The sequence below is a fragment of the Leptodactylus fuscus genome, chromosome 7 (genome assembly GCF_031893055.1).
Source record: "Leptodactylus fuscus isolate aLepFus1 chromosome 7, aLepFus1.hap2, whole genome shotgun sequence".
Lineage (NCBI taxonomy): Eukaryota > Metazoa > Chordata > Amphibia > Anura > Leptodactylidae > Leptodactylus > Leptodactylus fuscus.
The window spans coordinates 21,834,337-21,850,108 of NC_134271.1; the positions used below are offsets into that span (position 1 = coordinate 21,834,337).

Genomic DNA, 15,772 nt, shown 5'->3' on the forward strand with positions numbered 1-15,772 from the left:
CATATGTAATGAGATAGGTGCGGTTTATGGACAAAACATACGGAGAGAACAGTGCTGAAACTGTTGTGCGGAAACTGAGCGGAAACCACATCGACCCCATTATAGTCTATGGGGTCCACAGGGTTCCCAGGTAACCACTTTTTAATACGTATAGGTTTCTGTTCGGGAGGTCCTCGAATGGAAACCTGAGTGCAGATGTGAATGGGGCCTGAGCTTAACACAAAGATGTCCTCTTTGTGCCCTACCATGTTATTTATGCCAATATTTTCAGCAATTTTTGGGAGACAAGAAAGCCTCGTGACCCCATAAATAAGCAGGACCTTCCTCCATAACTATAGCAGCCTCTCCTTAGTGTTGTTGTTCCCGTTACTAGGCTAAGCAATTATGAAAGCAATTCTAGTTGTAAAGCAATGAGAGTCTCCATTCAGTACAATACGGAGCCTATGGGTTTATAGAGAGCTCATATTACATGAAATTCACTATAATATAGGAAGGCATTTCTGGATAAGTCATACCTCCAGGGCGCAGGAAAACAAGCAATATAAACTTTATTATTGTATGCCAGAGAAAATATTTGTAGCCCAAGCTATATTAAAAAATGTCTAAAGCTAGGCCCTGAAAATTTGCAAATTTTTATTACATTTACAATTTTTTCTTCAACTTTCCTACGTTGTTACTATATTCATCCCAATGAAGATACTAAATAAAAGTACCACACGAATGTGCAACACGATTCAGTATAATCTGTATATTATTCACATATATCTCTGCTCATTCTCGGCCTCGCCTTGGCCTTGGCAGCCTCCCCTCTACGACTGTGCATACACAGATCGCTGTCAGTCACCGAATAGCACCGTCCACATGAATAAGGAAATCCCAGAATGAGGAGAGATTTGGGTTAATAATATACAAGTTATATCGGATCTTTTACCATGAAATCCGCAGATCAAACTACATGTTCCATGTGGCAGGTTCCCATTAAACACAGCTTATTGGATGACCAACAATGTAGGATATCAATACATCAGTGAACCCACAAAGTAGCCCCTCTGTTAAACCCTATTGAATGTTATTAACCAGCTTCGTAATCTGATTGTATTAAAGGATGACTTTTTCTTGAAAGAAAAAAAAAATACAGAAAGTAAGGTAAAACGGATATAAGGAGCTGTCCCTCTTATAGATGTGCCATGTATTACCTGCCCTTCTGGATATAGGTATGTGTGATACTTATCTCTGGATAACTAGATTCAGAAGGAAAGATAAGGAAATACTCTATCGTATCTACCTATCTATCTATTTATATGTCACTCTGTCTATCACTCTATCTATCACTCTATCTATCTATCTATCTATCTATCTATTTCCTATCTATTGATCGATTGATTGTATCTATCTATCTATCTATCTATCTAACACTCTATCTATCTATCTATCTATCAATCATTCAATCAATCACTCTATCTATCTATTTATTTATCAATCTCCTATCTATCTATCTATCTATCTATCTATCTATCTATCTATCTATCTAACACTCTTTCTATCTATCTATCTATCTATCTATCTATCTATCTATCTATCAATCAATCATTCAATCAATCACTCTATCTATCTATTTATTTATCTATCATCTATCTATCTATCTATCTATCTATTTATATGTCACTCTATCTATCTATCTATCTATCTATCTCCTATCTATCTATCTATCTATCTATCTATTTATATGTCACTCTATCTATCTATCTATCTATCTATCTATCTATCTCCTATCTATCTATCTATCTATCTATCTATCTCCTATCTATCTATCTATCTATCTATCTATCTATCTATCTATCTTATATATAATATAGTATGTTAGGGTAAATCCATATAATACATTCTATTCCTGCATATCATGAATTTCATGTGAGCGAGGCATGCACCTCGGCATACAGTCCACACCTAATTCCAGCATCCTCCTATACACCTGCACAGAGACCTGCAGCTCCTCCCAGGTTACCTGTGTGGAGCAATCCTGGCATGGCACCAAGTTGCTTTTACAGGTGTATATAAAGATCACCATCAGACTGACCATCCCGTTCCTTGCCTACATCCACTGTACTGGTCACAGCTACTAAGAAGATGGGAACCTTCCAAAGGGTCCCGCTGTGGATCCTACTAGTCCTCTTGAGCCCAATAAAGGGTGAGTATTCTGTCTTTTCTAGTAAAAAAGTAAAATAGTATTAATAACTGGAGATACTAATATTAGATGTTATAGTTTCCAATCATCAGTTTCATGGAATATGGAAAATAAATGATGTGATGTTGGAATTTTTTTTTACCCATCCATTATATTGTATTGTGTGCTATTGAAATTGAATTAAAAATAAGAATAAAAATAGAATCTATAAAAATAACTTTAAGAAGAGAATCTTTACCTAGAAGTAACACTGCCAATAACCCTAATCCAATGGAAGGTGATGTAGAATATTCTGTTTTAGTTTCTCGCTGGCAAATTCATTCGATCTAATATGTATGAGAGTCTACCCTGATGGTAAATCCATTGGTTTTCAGGGAAATAAACCAATTCTAGAAGAGTCTAGCAGTGGATTTCCCTACATACAATATACGTATTTGGCTGAGCCAATATATGCATGTGTATAAGGACAGTACTATATATTTCATCCATAAGAGCATTTGGCTGTGTATGACCAGACTTAGAGCAGTCCAAGGATTCACACAAATGGTGTAATCCATGTAAACATGGAACAATAGTACGCGTACACATGTGTTAAGAAAAATATTGTCTCGATCTAGCTCATATCTATCTATCTATCTATCTATCTATCATCTATCTATCTATCTATCTATCTATAATCTATCTATCCATTCCATCTATCTACTATCTATCTATCTATCTATCTATCTATCTATCTATCTATCTATTTTATCCAATCTATCTATCTATCTATCTATCTATCTATCCATTCCATCTATCTATCTATCTATCTATCTATCTATCTATCTATCTATATATCTATTTTATCCAATCTATCTATCTATCTATCTATCTATCTATCATTTATCCATTTCATCTATCTTTTATCTATCTATTTATCTATGTCCTATCTATCTATCTATCTATCTATCTATCTATCTATCTATCTATCTATCTATCCATTCCATCTATCTATCTATCTATCTATCTATCTATCTATCTATCTATCTATCTATCTATCTATTTTATCCAATCTATCTATCTATCTATCTATCTATCTATCTATCTATTTATCATCTATCCATTTCATCTATCTTTTATCTATCTATTTATCTATCTCCTATCTATCTATCTATCTATCTATCATCCATTTATATATCATCCCATTATCTATCTACGTTCCCTATCTACGTCACTCTCATATATCCATCTATTCTATCCCCCATGTATCTAAATCTTTAAAAATCTGAACTCTTCTACGTCTGTGTACACATTGTGAAAACCTGCTGAAATCTCAGCACCGAAGCAATAAGCAGGTTAGAAAACAGGCGTGTCGTAATATCACTGCCTATCTAGACATGGGTTACGGGAAGAAAGGTGTAATGTTGTGTTCTTTCTTTTCCAAGCCTATGCTTATTTAGTTTTGCTCCTTACACCATTTAGACATTCACTTTTCCGGAAATATGTATAATCGTCTTTAAGATATTTGAGATATACAGAGTGATAATATTCTAACATGTTAAAAAGAAACACTTAAGAAATCATGAAAACCTTTGTACAATGTATAGGGATAACCAAACCTAAAGATCCTATAAACATGGTCTATAGTTGACTTTAACAGTAAGAAACCAATCTACAATATATATTTGACTAAATACGCTTATTATATGTAACTATAGCTCAGGATTATGGCGATTACACTGTCGATGAAACCGTTGACTACACCATTGATGAGACATTGCAAGGACAAGGGCAACAACAAGAACAACAAGAACAACAACAGCAAGAACAACAACAACAAGTGAAACAGCAGCCGACAAGTAAGTCTTAAAAGTCAAAATTGTCCGCTTATATATTGTAAATCTGTGCTATACCAATACTATAACAATACGCGAGGATGTAAATTGACACGTAATCCATCAATGATGATGCCATGAAATATTATAGATCGCTCTCCTATCTAATTATTTACAGTTTTGTTAACCGGACCGCCAAGAATATCAGTGATCCCAGTGACAAACACCGTCGTGAGAGGTAAGTCCATAATCTTCTATTATTATGAAAGTTATCGAGTCTAAGGGATTCCATATAATATACCAGTTTTGGCCATTATCCTTCTGTTAACTATGACCGAAGTCACATCAGGTTTTTCACTTGCAGCCATCAACACGGCTCACAATAACCGAGTTTGCAGTACTTGGGGGAACTTTCACTACAAGAACTTTGATGGAGACATATTCTACTTCCCCGGTACTTGTAATTATATCTACGCGTCTCATTGTAAGAGCGCCTATGAGGACTTCAACATCCAAATCCGTCGTACCGTTGTCAACAACGTTCCAAGCATTGACAAGATCACTATGAAAATTGATGGACTTGCAGTACAGATCAATCCAAACACCATCTTAGTGAATGGAAAAGAGTAAGTTATTTTATTACCCATTGTACTGGTAAAATAAAAAATCGGTATAGATATGTCATTTATTAACGGTTCTACTCCCGTGTTTGTACAGAGTCCAACTGCCCTTCAGCGGTTCTGGCATCCAAATTGAGAAACATGGTGCCTATCTCTCCCTGACCTCCAAGCTTGGGCTGGTCTTCATGTGGAACGATGATGATAGTCTACTGGTAAGAGTCTAGAATTGTCAAGTCTTTACTATATTGGGAAATTAGGAGAAAAAGAATATATCTTGGTTGCGAATTCTCTTTAGAACAAGATCTTTCTTCTTTCTTTTTGTTCAGCTGGAACTGGATGAGAAATATTCCAACCAGACCTGTGGGTTATGTGGGGACTTCAATGGCATCTCAGTCCACAATGAGTTCTATTCCAATGGTTAGTTTTCGACTTCTACGTCAACATAATTGTATTCCATTGATGATATATTAATGTATGTACGGAATTTCTATCCGATAAGTAGATCGATACATATGATGTATTGATGTAACATTCTAACAACGTCATTCATAGGAGTGAAAAATCTCTTCTTATAGAGAAAATCATTTGGATTTCTCTTACAATAAATCTTTTCCTTAGGTGTCCAAATAACTGAAAATCAGTTTGGAAATCTACAGAAGTTGGATGGACCCACCGAACAGTGTCCTGATGTGCTGCCTACACCCAAGAGCAACTGCACTGACTATGTAATTACAGAACCAGGGGGGTAACTGGAGAGGGTGTAGTCACACCGGGGCCCAGGAACCTTAGGGGGGCCCATAAGCACTGGCATCAGTATTGAGATTGCAGCTTCCATCTGGCCCATAAACCAAGGAGACCCTCAGATTACCCTAACCACACTAAGGTGGATAAAACTACTAAGAACTATCAAAAATCACTGTAGGGATGAGGTAGGGGGCCCAAAAGACTTTAGTTATGGCACTGTACAGAACTCATAAAAATCCTCATATACTGTTATACCATAGTGACTCTGGAAGCATATCGTACCCCATTGCCTAAACTTCTTAAACAACTTCTGTCTATAGGCTCTAGTAGGATATATGGACGGCATGGAGCAATGTCCACCACTTGGGGCCACAATAGGAAGTTTCCGTGCTCTCCCGTCATAGATTATGTTTCTAACACCACCCTTATGTATTTTGTTCTAATAATATCATAGCTCACCCTAAGAATAGTCGTACAATACTATAGTTACAGCTACATTGATTTATTGTCCTAGTCTTTAAGGCCTCTGTTTGTTTATGATAGGAGAACATGTGTGAGTCGATCCTTCTGAGTGAATCCTTTTCAAAATGTCATGAATTGGTGGCTGTTGAGCAATACATCGAAGCTTGTGTAGAAGACTTGTGCCGGTCTGTTAGCGAAACTACTGCTGAATTTCTGTGTGACACCTTTGCTGAGTACTCAAGGCAATGCGCTCATGCTGGAGGAGAACCAAAGAACTGGAGAACCAAAGATCTGTGCCGTAAGTGTCTTCTACAGTGAGTCCAACAATGGGGGGGGCTCACTATTCACATTGATGTTCTAGATATTGCATGTCTGCACTCTTCACCGTCCTTGGCCTTAATATTACCCTTCCTCTCTTCCAGATAAATCATGTCCTCACAACATGGAATATAAGGAATGTGGATCTCCATGTGCCGACACTTGCACCAACCCAGAGAGGAGTACATTATGTGAAAGCCACTGCTTAGATGGTTGCTTCTGCCCTCCAGGTTGGTATTTTTTTGGATTTTCTAAGAGCTACTAACCCAGTAACTGGAAACCATTTTAGAGTATCTTCATCCATCTCAAACTCACTTTATTCACGGGAACCCTCAGATGGGTTCCAAGGAATCCCTTAAGTTTTACGGGACCTTGTGTTGAGACACATTTACTTCTCGTAGAGGACATCAAGTAACTTTGCCGTTTCTTCTAGGAACCGTGTTTGATGACATCAACAACTCCGGCTGTATTCCACTTGAAAAGTGCTCATGTACATTCAACAGTAAAAGCTACGCCGCTGGAACAGCTTATAGTACAACCTGCAGCTCTTGGTGAGTATATAATATGGCCTTGATGGAAATATGTCCTAGTATTCAATCAATACTACCCAACAAAAAGTGTGAAGTGAGATGATCTACACAGGTTTCTAGTATACTGTACCAAGCTTGAAAATGCTGGTATCCATATAGTCATACAGAATATGTACATATGCGGAATTGGCAAGAGAGCTGCCCTCTTACCGACTGGGTGGTGTACTATATGTATTCTCCGCCAATCCTAATATTAGCCTGTACTCAAAATAATGGGAGTAACTCCCTTCAGTCAAACATCGGGTGATTAAGTGCAAACTCCCCTCTCTGATTAATAGATAGGTGATATGACATTGAGGGCTTGTAACATATCGCCACCCTGATAGCCATTGTTCACAGCTCGCCTCTAATCTTTTGAGTATTGACTTTGGCTTGGAGAGATAAAAACTGGTTCTTGGAGATTATCAGCATTGCTTTCCCTCTCTCCACATCTTGGCTGAAGGCCACCTTTAACCACCGAGCATGCTACTTTACACGGAGATGTTGCTTGCTACTACAACATAACAGTATCTTGTTTCTTGCCATCTTTAGACGTTCAGAATAGGAATCAATAAGATTTGAGGAAGCCCCTGGGCAATACCATAGCCCAGATTTACTAACAGGCAGTGCAAACCTAGATGGGCAGCCTGAATAGATGCCATATTTGTCACAGTGCTATATCTTTATACTGTCTAGTCTACATTTATACCACCTTTTAGTTGACATACTGTGAGCCACAATTTTGCAATAAAATGTTGGTGCATTTTTGGAACATTTTGGCGCATTTAAGCCTGTCTCGCAGGTCATTCATTATGACAGCGGCCCAGAGAAACCTTCCTTTGCTGCCCACTGTCCCCAACCTCTGATACTTTGCAATGGTGGCAGAAGGGATTGGTGATCATCCCTGTTGTCTTCATACATGAGGGCTCTTGTGCAGACAGCAGGAGGGAACCTTTGCCAATCTCTGTCGCCGCTTATTGAGACATGAATATTTCTCCCAGTCACTGTTAATGTTAACTATGTGTATAATGTATAATGTTACTTAATGTCGCCAGGTGCAGTATAATGCTCCTTATCGCCCCCAACGGCAGTATAATGCTCCTTATTGCCCCCAACGGCAGTATAATGCTCCTTATTGCCCCAACGGCAGTATAATTCTCCTTATTGCCCCCAACGGCAGTATAATGCTCCTTATCGTCCCTAATGGAAGTACAATGAACCTTACTGCCCTTACCCACAATATAATGCTCCTTATCACCCCCAATGGCAGTATAATGTTCCTTATCGCTCCCAATGGCAGTATAATGCTCCTTATTGCTCCAACGGCAGTATAATGCTCCTTAGTGCACTCACCCACAATATAATGCTCCTTATTGCCCTCAATGACAGTATAATGCTCCTTATCACCCCCAATGGCAGTATAATGCTTCTTATTGCCCCAACGGCAGTATAATGCTCTATAGTGCCCTCATCCACAATATATTGTTCCGTACTTGCCTTACTCCCCCGCACAACATAATGCCATATTAGTCTCCCCTCTCACAGTATAATGCCAAATTTATTTTCCAAATTTTTCTTGTCTAAATCCGGGGGACGTCTAATAGTCAGAAACATCTTTCTGTCCAAAAAATACCATAAATACTGGATGCGTTCAGCTTGGACCTTTACTTGATGGTGGAACCTGGTCAACGGACCTTTACCAAAAGTAGTTAAGTACGCCTGTCCTAGAAAGACAAAGATCAGACATGATGAAATACAACATGTCCGATCCTTCCTTCTGAAGCAGAATCTTTCATGGAGAGTTATGAGACCAATAAAATATAAGTTTATGGGTCTTATGAAATCAGTATGGGTGGCTATTTTTTCTCTTATGGGTATGAAGGCCTTTGGGAACTCATTGTACTGCCATGTGATACCTCAGTGCCCACCATATTATCCCTGAGAAGCATTATATAATATGGCATGCAATGGAGGGAATCATGGCAAAGATTTATGGAGAAACATCAATGTCATGTCACCACAAGGTTAAGCCTCAAACACTGACCCTTGAATCTTGACCTGCTGTATACAAAACTTCATCACATGGCAATTCTATTCATACGTCTATGCTACTAAGTTGACATTTTGAAGTTTTTGCTATACAATGTCCTAATATCGTTACTTATATTTTTCACAGTGTATGTACGGCAGGACGCTGGAACTGCAATGACTTGCCTTGTCCTTCAACCTGCTCTATTGATGGAGGATCGCACATTACGACTTACGACCAAAGTCATTACAGCGTACATGGAGACTGTAACTACGTGCTGACTAAGGTAAAGCAATATAACGGTCAGCGCCCGTATGGTATGGACTTGACAATGTACTGACAATGTTTTATATTCTCAATTTCTAATCAGGATTGCAAAGAAAGCTCTTTTATTGTGCTGACAGAGCTGCGTAAATGTGGTCTGACCGAAAGCGAGACTTGCCTCAAGAGCGTCACCCTTATCCTTAATGGAGAAACAGTAAGTGCATGGTGGTCCGCTAAGTTCCCGGCAACTATTAAAGTGTCTTTTTATAGGATATTATCTAAATTTGATAAAATTATTGGTTACACACCAATCATTTTCCTTAAGCAATACTTTCATTTTCCCAAATTTCATTGTGGGCATCCATTACAGTTTTCATAAGATCCTCCATTGGTGGTCACAATATAAGTTCACCTATCAATGAAGTGTAGGAAGAATCACACACAAAGTCAGAGAAAACCAAGTCCATGTAGATGTTGTCCTTAAATGGTTTCCAATCCAGGACCCTTGCACTGCCAACCATAAGGCCCAGCTATATTTCCAGAGTGATGTCACTTCCAGCGAGGATCTACCACTGAGCTCCTCAACAATTGATAGAAAAATCTGCATTACGTTCCTGAGTTCCCTGTTTTTTTCTGATCATCCACATGTTGTAAATTTACTGCAACTCAACCCAATTTACTGTCTCTGCCCCTTTGTTCTCAAGACCATTTATGGTCCCTTAAACTTTGAGCTGTTTCTCAAAAATAAGCCCTACCCTGAAAATAAGCCCTAGATTGATTTTGCAGGGTTATTGGAGTAGGCTTGAAATATAGGCCCTTCTCCAAAAATAACCTCCAGTGCTAGGTTATGTCACGTGACATCACAGAGATGGAGAATAAGCATACCGTAGCTCCAAAGTGTCCTGAACAAGTACCATCAACTGTGAGTGTAAGTTTGGGTTACGGTTACTACCTTAACCCCATTTTTTCCCCTTTTTTTGGTGGAAAAAATAATATAAGGCCCTGTTTTATTTTCGGAGAAACACGGTATCCTGCTGATCATACTCTTCTGTCTTGTCGCCCTACCAGATCATTGTAATAAAGCCCTGCGGAAGTGTCTTCATAAACAGTGTCTATACTCGGCTGCCAGTATCTGCAGGTAGGATATGCTATAAGGATAATATTTCTGATATTTTTTATACTTGGTGATAGTTGTGGTCGCTCATGTCATCTGCCATGTTTTTCTCATTATGCCCTATTTAATTACAGCCAATGTCACCATGTTCAGACCTTCATCCTTCTACATTGTCGTCGAGACAAACTTGGGACTACAATTGGTGGCTCAGTTGACACCATTCATGCAGGTTTATGTGGTTTTGGATCCATCATTCAAGGGTCAGGCATGCGGTAGGTTTGACTTCACACCAACGTTGTCCCTTCCTTAGCGTTTCATGTAAGGCTCGCTTCTTATAGATGTTCATCTTCTCAGGTCTCTGCGGAAACTTCAATGACAAACAGTCCGATGACTTCCAGACCATCAGTGGTGTCATTGAAGGCACAGCTGCATCCTTCGCCAACACCTGGAAGACCCAAGCAGACTGTGCAAATATTAAGAATGTCTATGAAGATCCTTGCGCTCTTAGTATTGAAAATGGTAAGACTTGTGCAGAAAGATGTCTAAACTGAGTATTTGTAAGAGGTATTGTGAGATGATATTGTCTAATTTGTGGTTTTTGTCCTATACTACAGAGAAATACGCCCAGCACTGGTGTGGTCTTATATCTGATCCATCTGGTCCATTTGCTGACTGCCATGCTGTAGTCAATCCAACAGTTTACCAACAAGTAAGTCATTTTTTCTTTAAGGCAAACATGAAGTTCTAGGAATCTCTGTTGTTCAGTACGTCAAGAGAGCTGGGCAAAATAGAGTATCATGCTGCGCTATTGGGTGCGATAATATGATGGACACCATGATGGAAACTCAATAGACCCCATTTTAGTCACTAGTGTCCATCACGTGACAGATCTGCTATTGCTCCTATGGTGTAACACAAGACGTGAAATATCAGAACAAAGTGAATCTAGTCTTCAACATACACTCCAGACAAATCTGATGTACTACTGTATATTGATTTACATTGAGTCTGGAGTCTGAAGTGGTGGCGCACATCCTAAGGATGCCGTAATATACAAATGGTCAGTGTCCATTAACTTTTTTTTGGTTTTTATTCTCAGAACTGTATGTTTGACACCTGTAACTGTGAAAAAAGTGAAGAATGCATGTGCGCATCCCTATCAACCTACGTCCGAGCCTGTGCTGCCAAAGGAGTCATCGTGACAGAATGGAGGAGCAATGTCTGCAGTAAGAGATCCACTAACTTAATATAACCACTTTATAAAACATTAGAATCCATTAGAAAGAAAAAAAGCTTTCTCTAGGAATAGCGCCACTAATTTTCTATAGGTTGTGTCTGGTATTGCATCTGATCCCGCAGATGAAAGTGTTGTTGTTTCAGGATTTTTTTCAGCACAATTTTATTCTTCCATTTTGCATTTCTAAAATAAATCATTCTTGTGTCCTTCACAGCTAAATACATGAACAACTGCCCTAAAACACAGATCTACACCTACTCAACCAGCACTTGCCAGCCCACCTGCCGATCTCTCAGCGAGCCTGATGTCACCTGTAGTATTAAGTTTATCCCTGTGGATGGTTGCACTTGTGCCAAAGACTTCTACATGGATGACAGTGGCAAATGTGTGCCAGCCGAAGCTTGCCCATGTTACTTCAAAGGTTCCGCCGTTCCTTCTGGAGAAGTCGTTCATGACAATGGGGTTATGTGGTGAGTGTGAATAAGCACATAGATGGGAATTTGACATTATTTATCACACAGTTGCTACAGTGTATCAAGATGATCTACGGCTGTTCTGAATAACTTGACTATTTCTTTTTAACTTACAGCACTTGCACTCAGGGAAAACTCAGCTGTATTGGAACAATCGAACCAGGTAATAATATTGCTTTATGTATCAACCTCTGCACCATAGCGAGGCTTTCCTTCAGTTATGACAAAGATATAGCTTTCAGCGGCCCTACCCTATTTAGTGGCTCCCCTGGCACCCAGTACCTTAGGCACAGGGCCTACCAGGACCCACTCACTAGGTGCCTTGCTATAATGGTGCTTGGTGGTATGAACGTTCTCATTGATGATGTGATAGAATTTTTTTCCCCTTTTGGAATACTTATATCTATTTTGTGGTTTCAGCTTGCACTGCCCCTATGGTTTATCTCGATTGCAAGAACGTTTCAGCAGGAACCAAAGGCGCGGAATGTCAGAAGAGTTGTCAGACTTTGGACATGGCTTGTGTGAGTACTCCGGACAGCTGAGATTAAGAAAAACATGAATTGGATGTCATAATCCCTAATCCAGATGTGATTTCCTTAGAAAACCTAAAGTTAAATCGTAATTTTCTGTCTACCTACTGTCAACACTAGGGGTCGCTAAAGAGACTTATGCATACTGGTTATATAATTAGGTCACATAAAATATTACTATATGCAATAGGTTACAGGAGATTGGACTCAATCCTTACTCTACTTGCTACTCTCATTTAATACATTTTTATGCTTATGTCTTACAGTACAGCGCAAAATGTATATCCGGCTGTGTGTGTCCAGCAGGGCTGGTCTCAGATGGTAAAGGAAGCTGTATCCAAGAAGATCAATGCCCATGTATTCACAACGATAAGGCATATCAACCTGGCGAGAAGATCAAGATGAAATGCAATACCTGGTATGAACATGTAGCCATGCATATACAGTATCAAACCTAAAAACCTTAAGGCCTGTGAAAGTTGTCTAATTTCTGCTATATTATAACAGTACCTGCAAGGACCGTATGTGGCAATGTACAAATGAGCCCTGTCTGGCCACCTGCGCTGTATATGGCGATGGACATTATATTACCTTTGATGGAAAACGCTACAGCTTCAATGGAGACTGTGAATATGTACTTGCCCAGGTAAGATAAAGCAGATGGCAGGAATTACAGTAGTTGACGCCTATACATTTCAGCTCATTGTATTCTGTGGGATTGTAGGACCATTGTGGCAAAGGAGGAAACAGCAGCACGTTCAGAGTCATCACCGAGAACATCCCATGTGGAACCACTGGAACCACTTGTTCTAAGAGCATCAAAGTCTTCCTGGGGGTAAGAAATTCATATTTGGTTAAAATATGGATAATAAAATGGGATTGTCTAAATCAGATTATTTCCAGGGTAGCCATCATAGAAGAAGAGGTTATCTCTATGAGACAACCTATTTTACGAAACGTTATGTGTATGTATTTCCATAATCTAGAACTTTATTTTCCATTTGCAGAGCTATGAGCTTATCCTCTCTGAGGAGCACATTGAGGTGGTAGAACGTGGTATCGGAGGAGTTCCTCCATACAAAGCCAGGCATATGGGTATCTATCTTGTCATCGAAGCCGATGATGGGCTCATCCTCATGTGGGACAGAAAGACCAGCATTTTCATCAAGCTCAGTAAAGACTTTGAGGTAAATCTTTACTGTGTACTATTATACTATTTTTGAATGACAATATACATCGAGCTAAAAATGATATCTCAATATCACAGGGTAAAGTTTGCGGTCTGTGTGGGAATTACGATGGAAACGGTAATAATGACTTCACCACGAGAAGCCTCTCTGTGGTCGGAGATGTTACTGAATTTGGAAACAGCTGGAAGATTTCACCAACATGCCCTGATGCCAAAGAACCCAAAGATGCCTGCATTGCCAACCCATACAGAAAATCCTGGGCACAGAAACAATGTAGCATCATCAACAGTAAAGTCTTCTCTGGCTGCCATGCACAGGTATGGATCTTGATCTTTGTGGGATTAGCCAACAATCTAGAGTGATGTGTTTCGGAGCTTCCCTGTTGACGTTGGGATGAAAAGAGTGGGCATGTTGGCTTTCGACATGTCCATTCATGAAGGGATACACATGACATGTAGCACAAATAAAAGTTTTATAATATGGTTATATATCATTGTTAATGACTTAATTTACCATAATTCATTTTGCAGGTTGACCCCTCCAAGTACTACGAAGCCTGTGTCGAAGACGCTTGTGCTTGTGATTCTGGTGGAGACTGTGAATGTTTCTGCACAGCCGTGGCCGCCTATGCTCAAGCCTGTGGAGAATCTGGAACCTGTGTTTCCTGGAGATCCCCAAGCATCTGTCGTGAGTAACTTAATGATACCATGTTCTAGATCACCTCCTATTAAGGTCATACGTCTTCATTAGGGTTGAGCGAACGGGATCAGAAAAGATTGGATTCTGATCCCGATCTTTTTGGGCGGGATCGAAGTCTCACGTTAGTTCCCGCAATGCTTGGCTACTGGCCAATCATTGTGGCAAAAGCTAACAACATTGTTTGCTCTTCCCACAATGATTGGCCAGTAGCCTAGCATTGTGGGAACTTACGTGAGACCTAGATCCCACCAAAAAAGATCGGGATCGGGATCTGATCTTTTCAGATCCCGAACGCTCAACCCTAGTTTTCATGTGAATTAAAGTTTTGCTGTCTGTATCAAATAACATGGGTTTTTCTTTGTTCTCCAGCTCTTTTCTGTGATTATTACAACCCCGATGGCGTGTGTGAATGGCACTACAAACCTTGTGGAGCTCCATGCTTGAAGACCTGTAGGAACCCAAGTGGAAAGTGCCTGAATGATCTATCTGGCTTGGAAGGTAAGAGAATGTCTTCCATTTCAATTATAATGTAATTGGAATAGGAAGATGATCACATGGAAGGACTAATGAAAATAGGATTTACTCTTCTAAACTCACCTCAGATATCTGTTGGCTCTACATTAAGCAAGGAGAAATCCAACCACCCTAAATTTCTCTATAATCATACATTTTTGGGCCTATAGAACATGCCTACTTTTAGGACTGAAAATTTCCAGACCAAACAATGTTAAAATACAGTTCAACAGATTTCTCAACTGTACGTAAAAGACAAGGAACTATTTGGCAGGTCCGATAGACTGTAGATTATTGGTGAGTCCACTAGAAATTAGCAAGGTCTGGAAAAATCTAATGTCTATGTCCTACACTCAGTAAATACATGTTGAAGTCCTGGTGCCCCTTGGTTGAGTTCAATGTAACCTAACACAACACTTGTCTTCTTCTACCTGAATAGGATGTTACCCTAGCTGTCCAGAAGCTAAACCCTTCTTTGATGAGGACGACATGGAGTGTGTGGCCCAGTGTGGCTGCTATGATGATGACGAAAATCATTATAAAGTTGGACAACTTGTACCTACCACAGAGAACTGTCAGGTTTGGTAAGTGTTCTGGCTGACCTTCAATAAAAAGCAAGATAACATATTATTATGGAAATATAGTATATTGGAACCTATATTATGAGATTAATCTTATTTTAATCAATGTATAGAGAGCTATACAGTATATTACTGTAAATGGAACGATATCCTCGTATTATCAATGCATATCTACTCTTTAGGAGGTTGTCCCAGGATTAAAACATATTACTTACCAGCAAAGTCAATGACAAGAGTGGGCTTTTGACCACTGAGATCCTCACCGACCATGAGAACTGGTATCCTGTGTTCCACGTCTGAATGGCCAAGCATGTGAACCATCCAAAGTTTATGGGACTGCCAAATGTTTTGCCAGGCCCATAAAACATTGACTGTTGTGGCATTTGTACTCCATTCAAACGAGGGACTTGGGATCTTCATAGTTATGGTC

General features: G+C 39.4%; 1 protein-coding gene across 1 annotated transcript in view; it reads left to right on the forward strand.

Annotated features, from left to right (window-relative positions):
• The first annotated feature begins 2,086 nt into the window (after positions 1–2,086).
• The window catches only part of MUC5AC (mucin 5AC, oligomeric mucus/gel-forming), a 32,540-nt gene continuing 18,854 nt past the window's right edge, over positions 2,087–15,772 (forward strand). The window contains exons 1-28 of the mRNA XM_075281260.1: positions 2,087–2,188; positions 3,883–4,023; positions 4,178–4,237; positions 4,364–4,625; positions 4,717–4,831; positions 4,946–5,036; positions 5,238–5,344; positions 5,907–6,123; positions 6,248–6,373; positions 6,577–6,694; positions 8,889–9,027; positions 9,112–9,219; positions 10,074–10,143; positions 10,254–10,391; positions 10,474–10,638; positions 10,734–10,828; positions 11,219–11,345; positions 11,571–11,826; positions 11,946–11,992; positions 12,250–12,350; positions 12,626–12,777; positions 12,867–13,005; positions 13,084–13,194; positions 13,367–13,546; positions 13,627–13,866; positions 14,080–14,236; positions 14,618–14,746; positions 15,201–15,345. Coding sequence (XP_075137361.1) covers positions 2,128–2,188; positions 3,883–4,023; positions 4,178–4,237; positions 4,364–4,625; positions 4,717–4,831; positions 4,946–5,036; positions 5,238–5,344; positions 5,907–6,123; positions 6,248–6,373; positions 6,577–6,694; positions 8,889–9,027; positions 9,112–9,219; positions 10,074–10,143; positions 10,254–10,391; positions 10,474–10,638; positions 10,734–10,828; positions 11,219–11,345; positions 11,571–11,826; positions 11,946–11,992; positions 12,250–12,350; positions 12,626–12,777; positions 12,867–13,005; positions 13,084–13,194; positions 13,367–13,546; positions 13,627–13,866; positions 14,080–14,236; positions 14,618–14,746; positions 15,201–15,345 — 3,797 coding nt within the window. The 5' untranslated portion in view covers positions 2,087–2,127. The remainder of the gene's footprint in view (positions 2,189–3,882; positions 4,024–4,177; positions 4,238–4,363; positions 4,626–4,716; positions 4,832–4,945; positions 5,037–5,237; positions 5,345–5,906; positions 6,124–6,247; positions 6,374–6,576; positions 6,695–8,888; positions 9,028–9,111; positions 9,220–10,073; positions 10,144–10,253; positions 10,392–10,473; positions 10,639–10,733; positions 10,829–11,218; positions 11,346–11,570; positions 11,827–11,945; positions 11,993–12,249; positions 12,351–12,625; positions 12,778–12,866; positions 13,006–13,083; positions 13,195–13,366; positions 13,547–13,626; positions 13,867–14,079; positions 14,237–14,617; positions 14,747–15,200; positions 15,346–15,772) is intronic.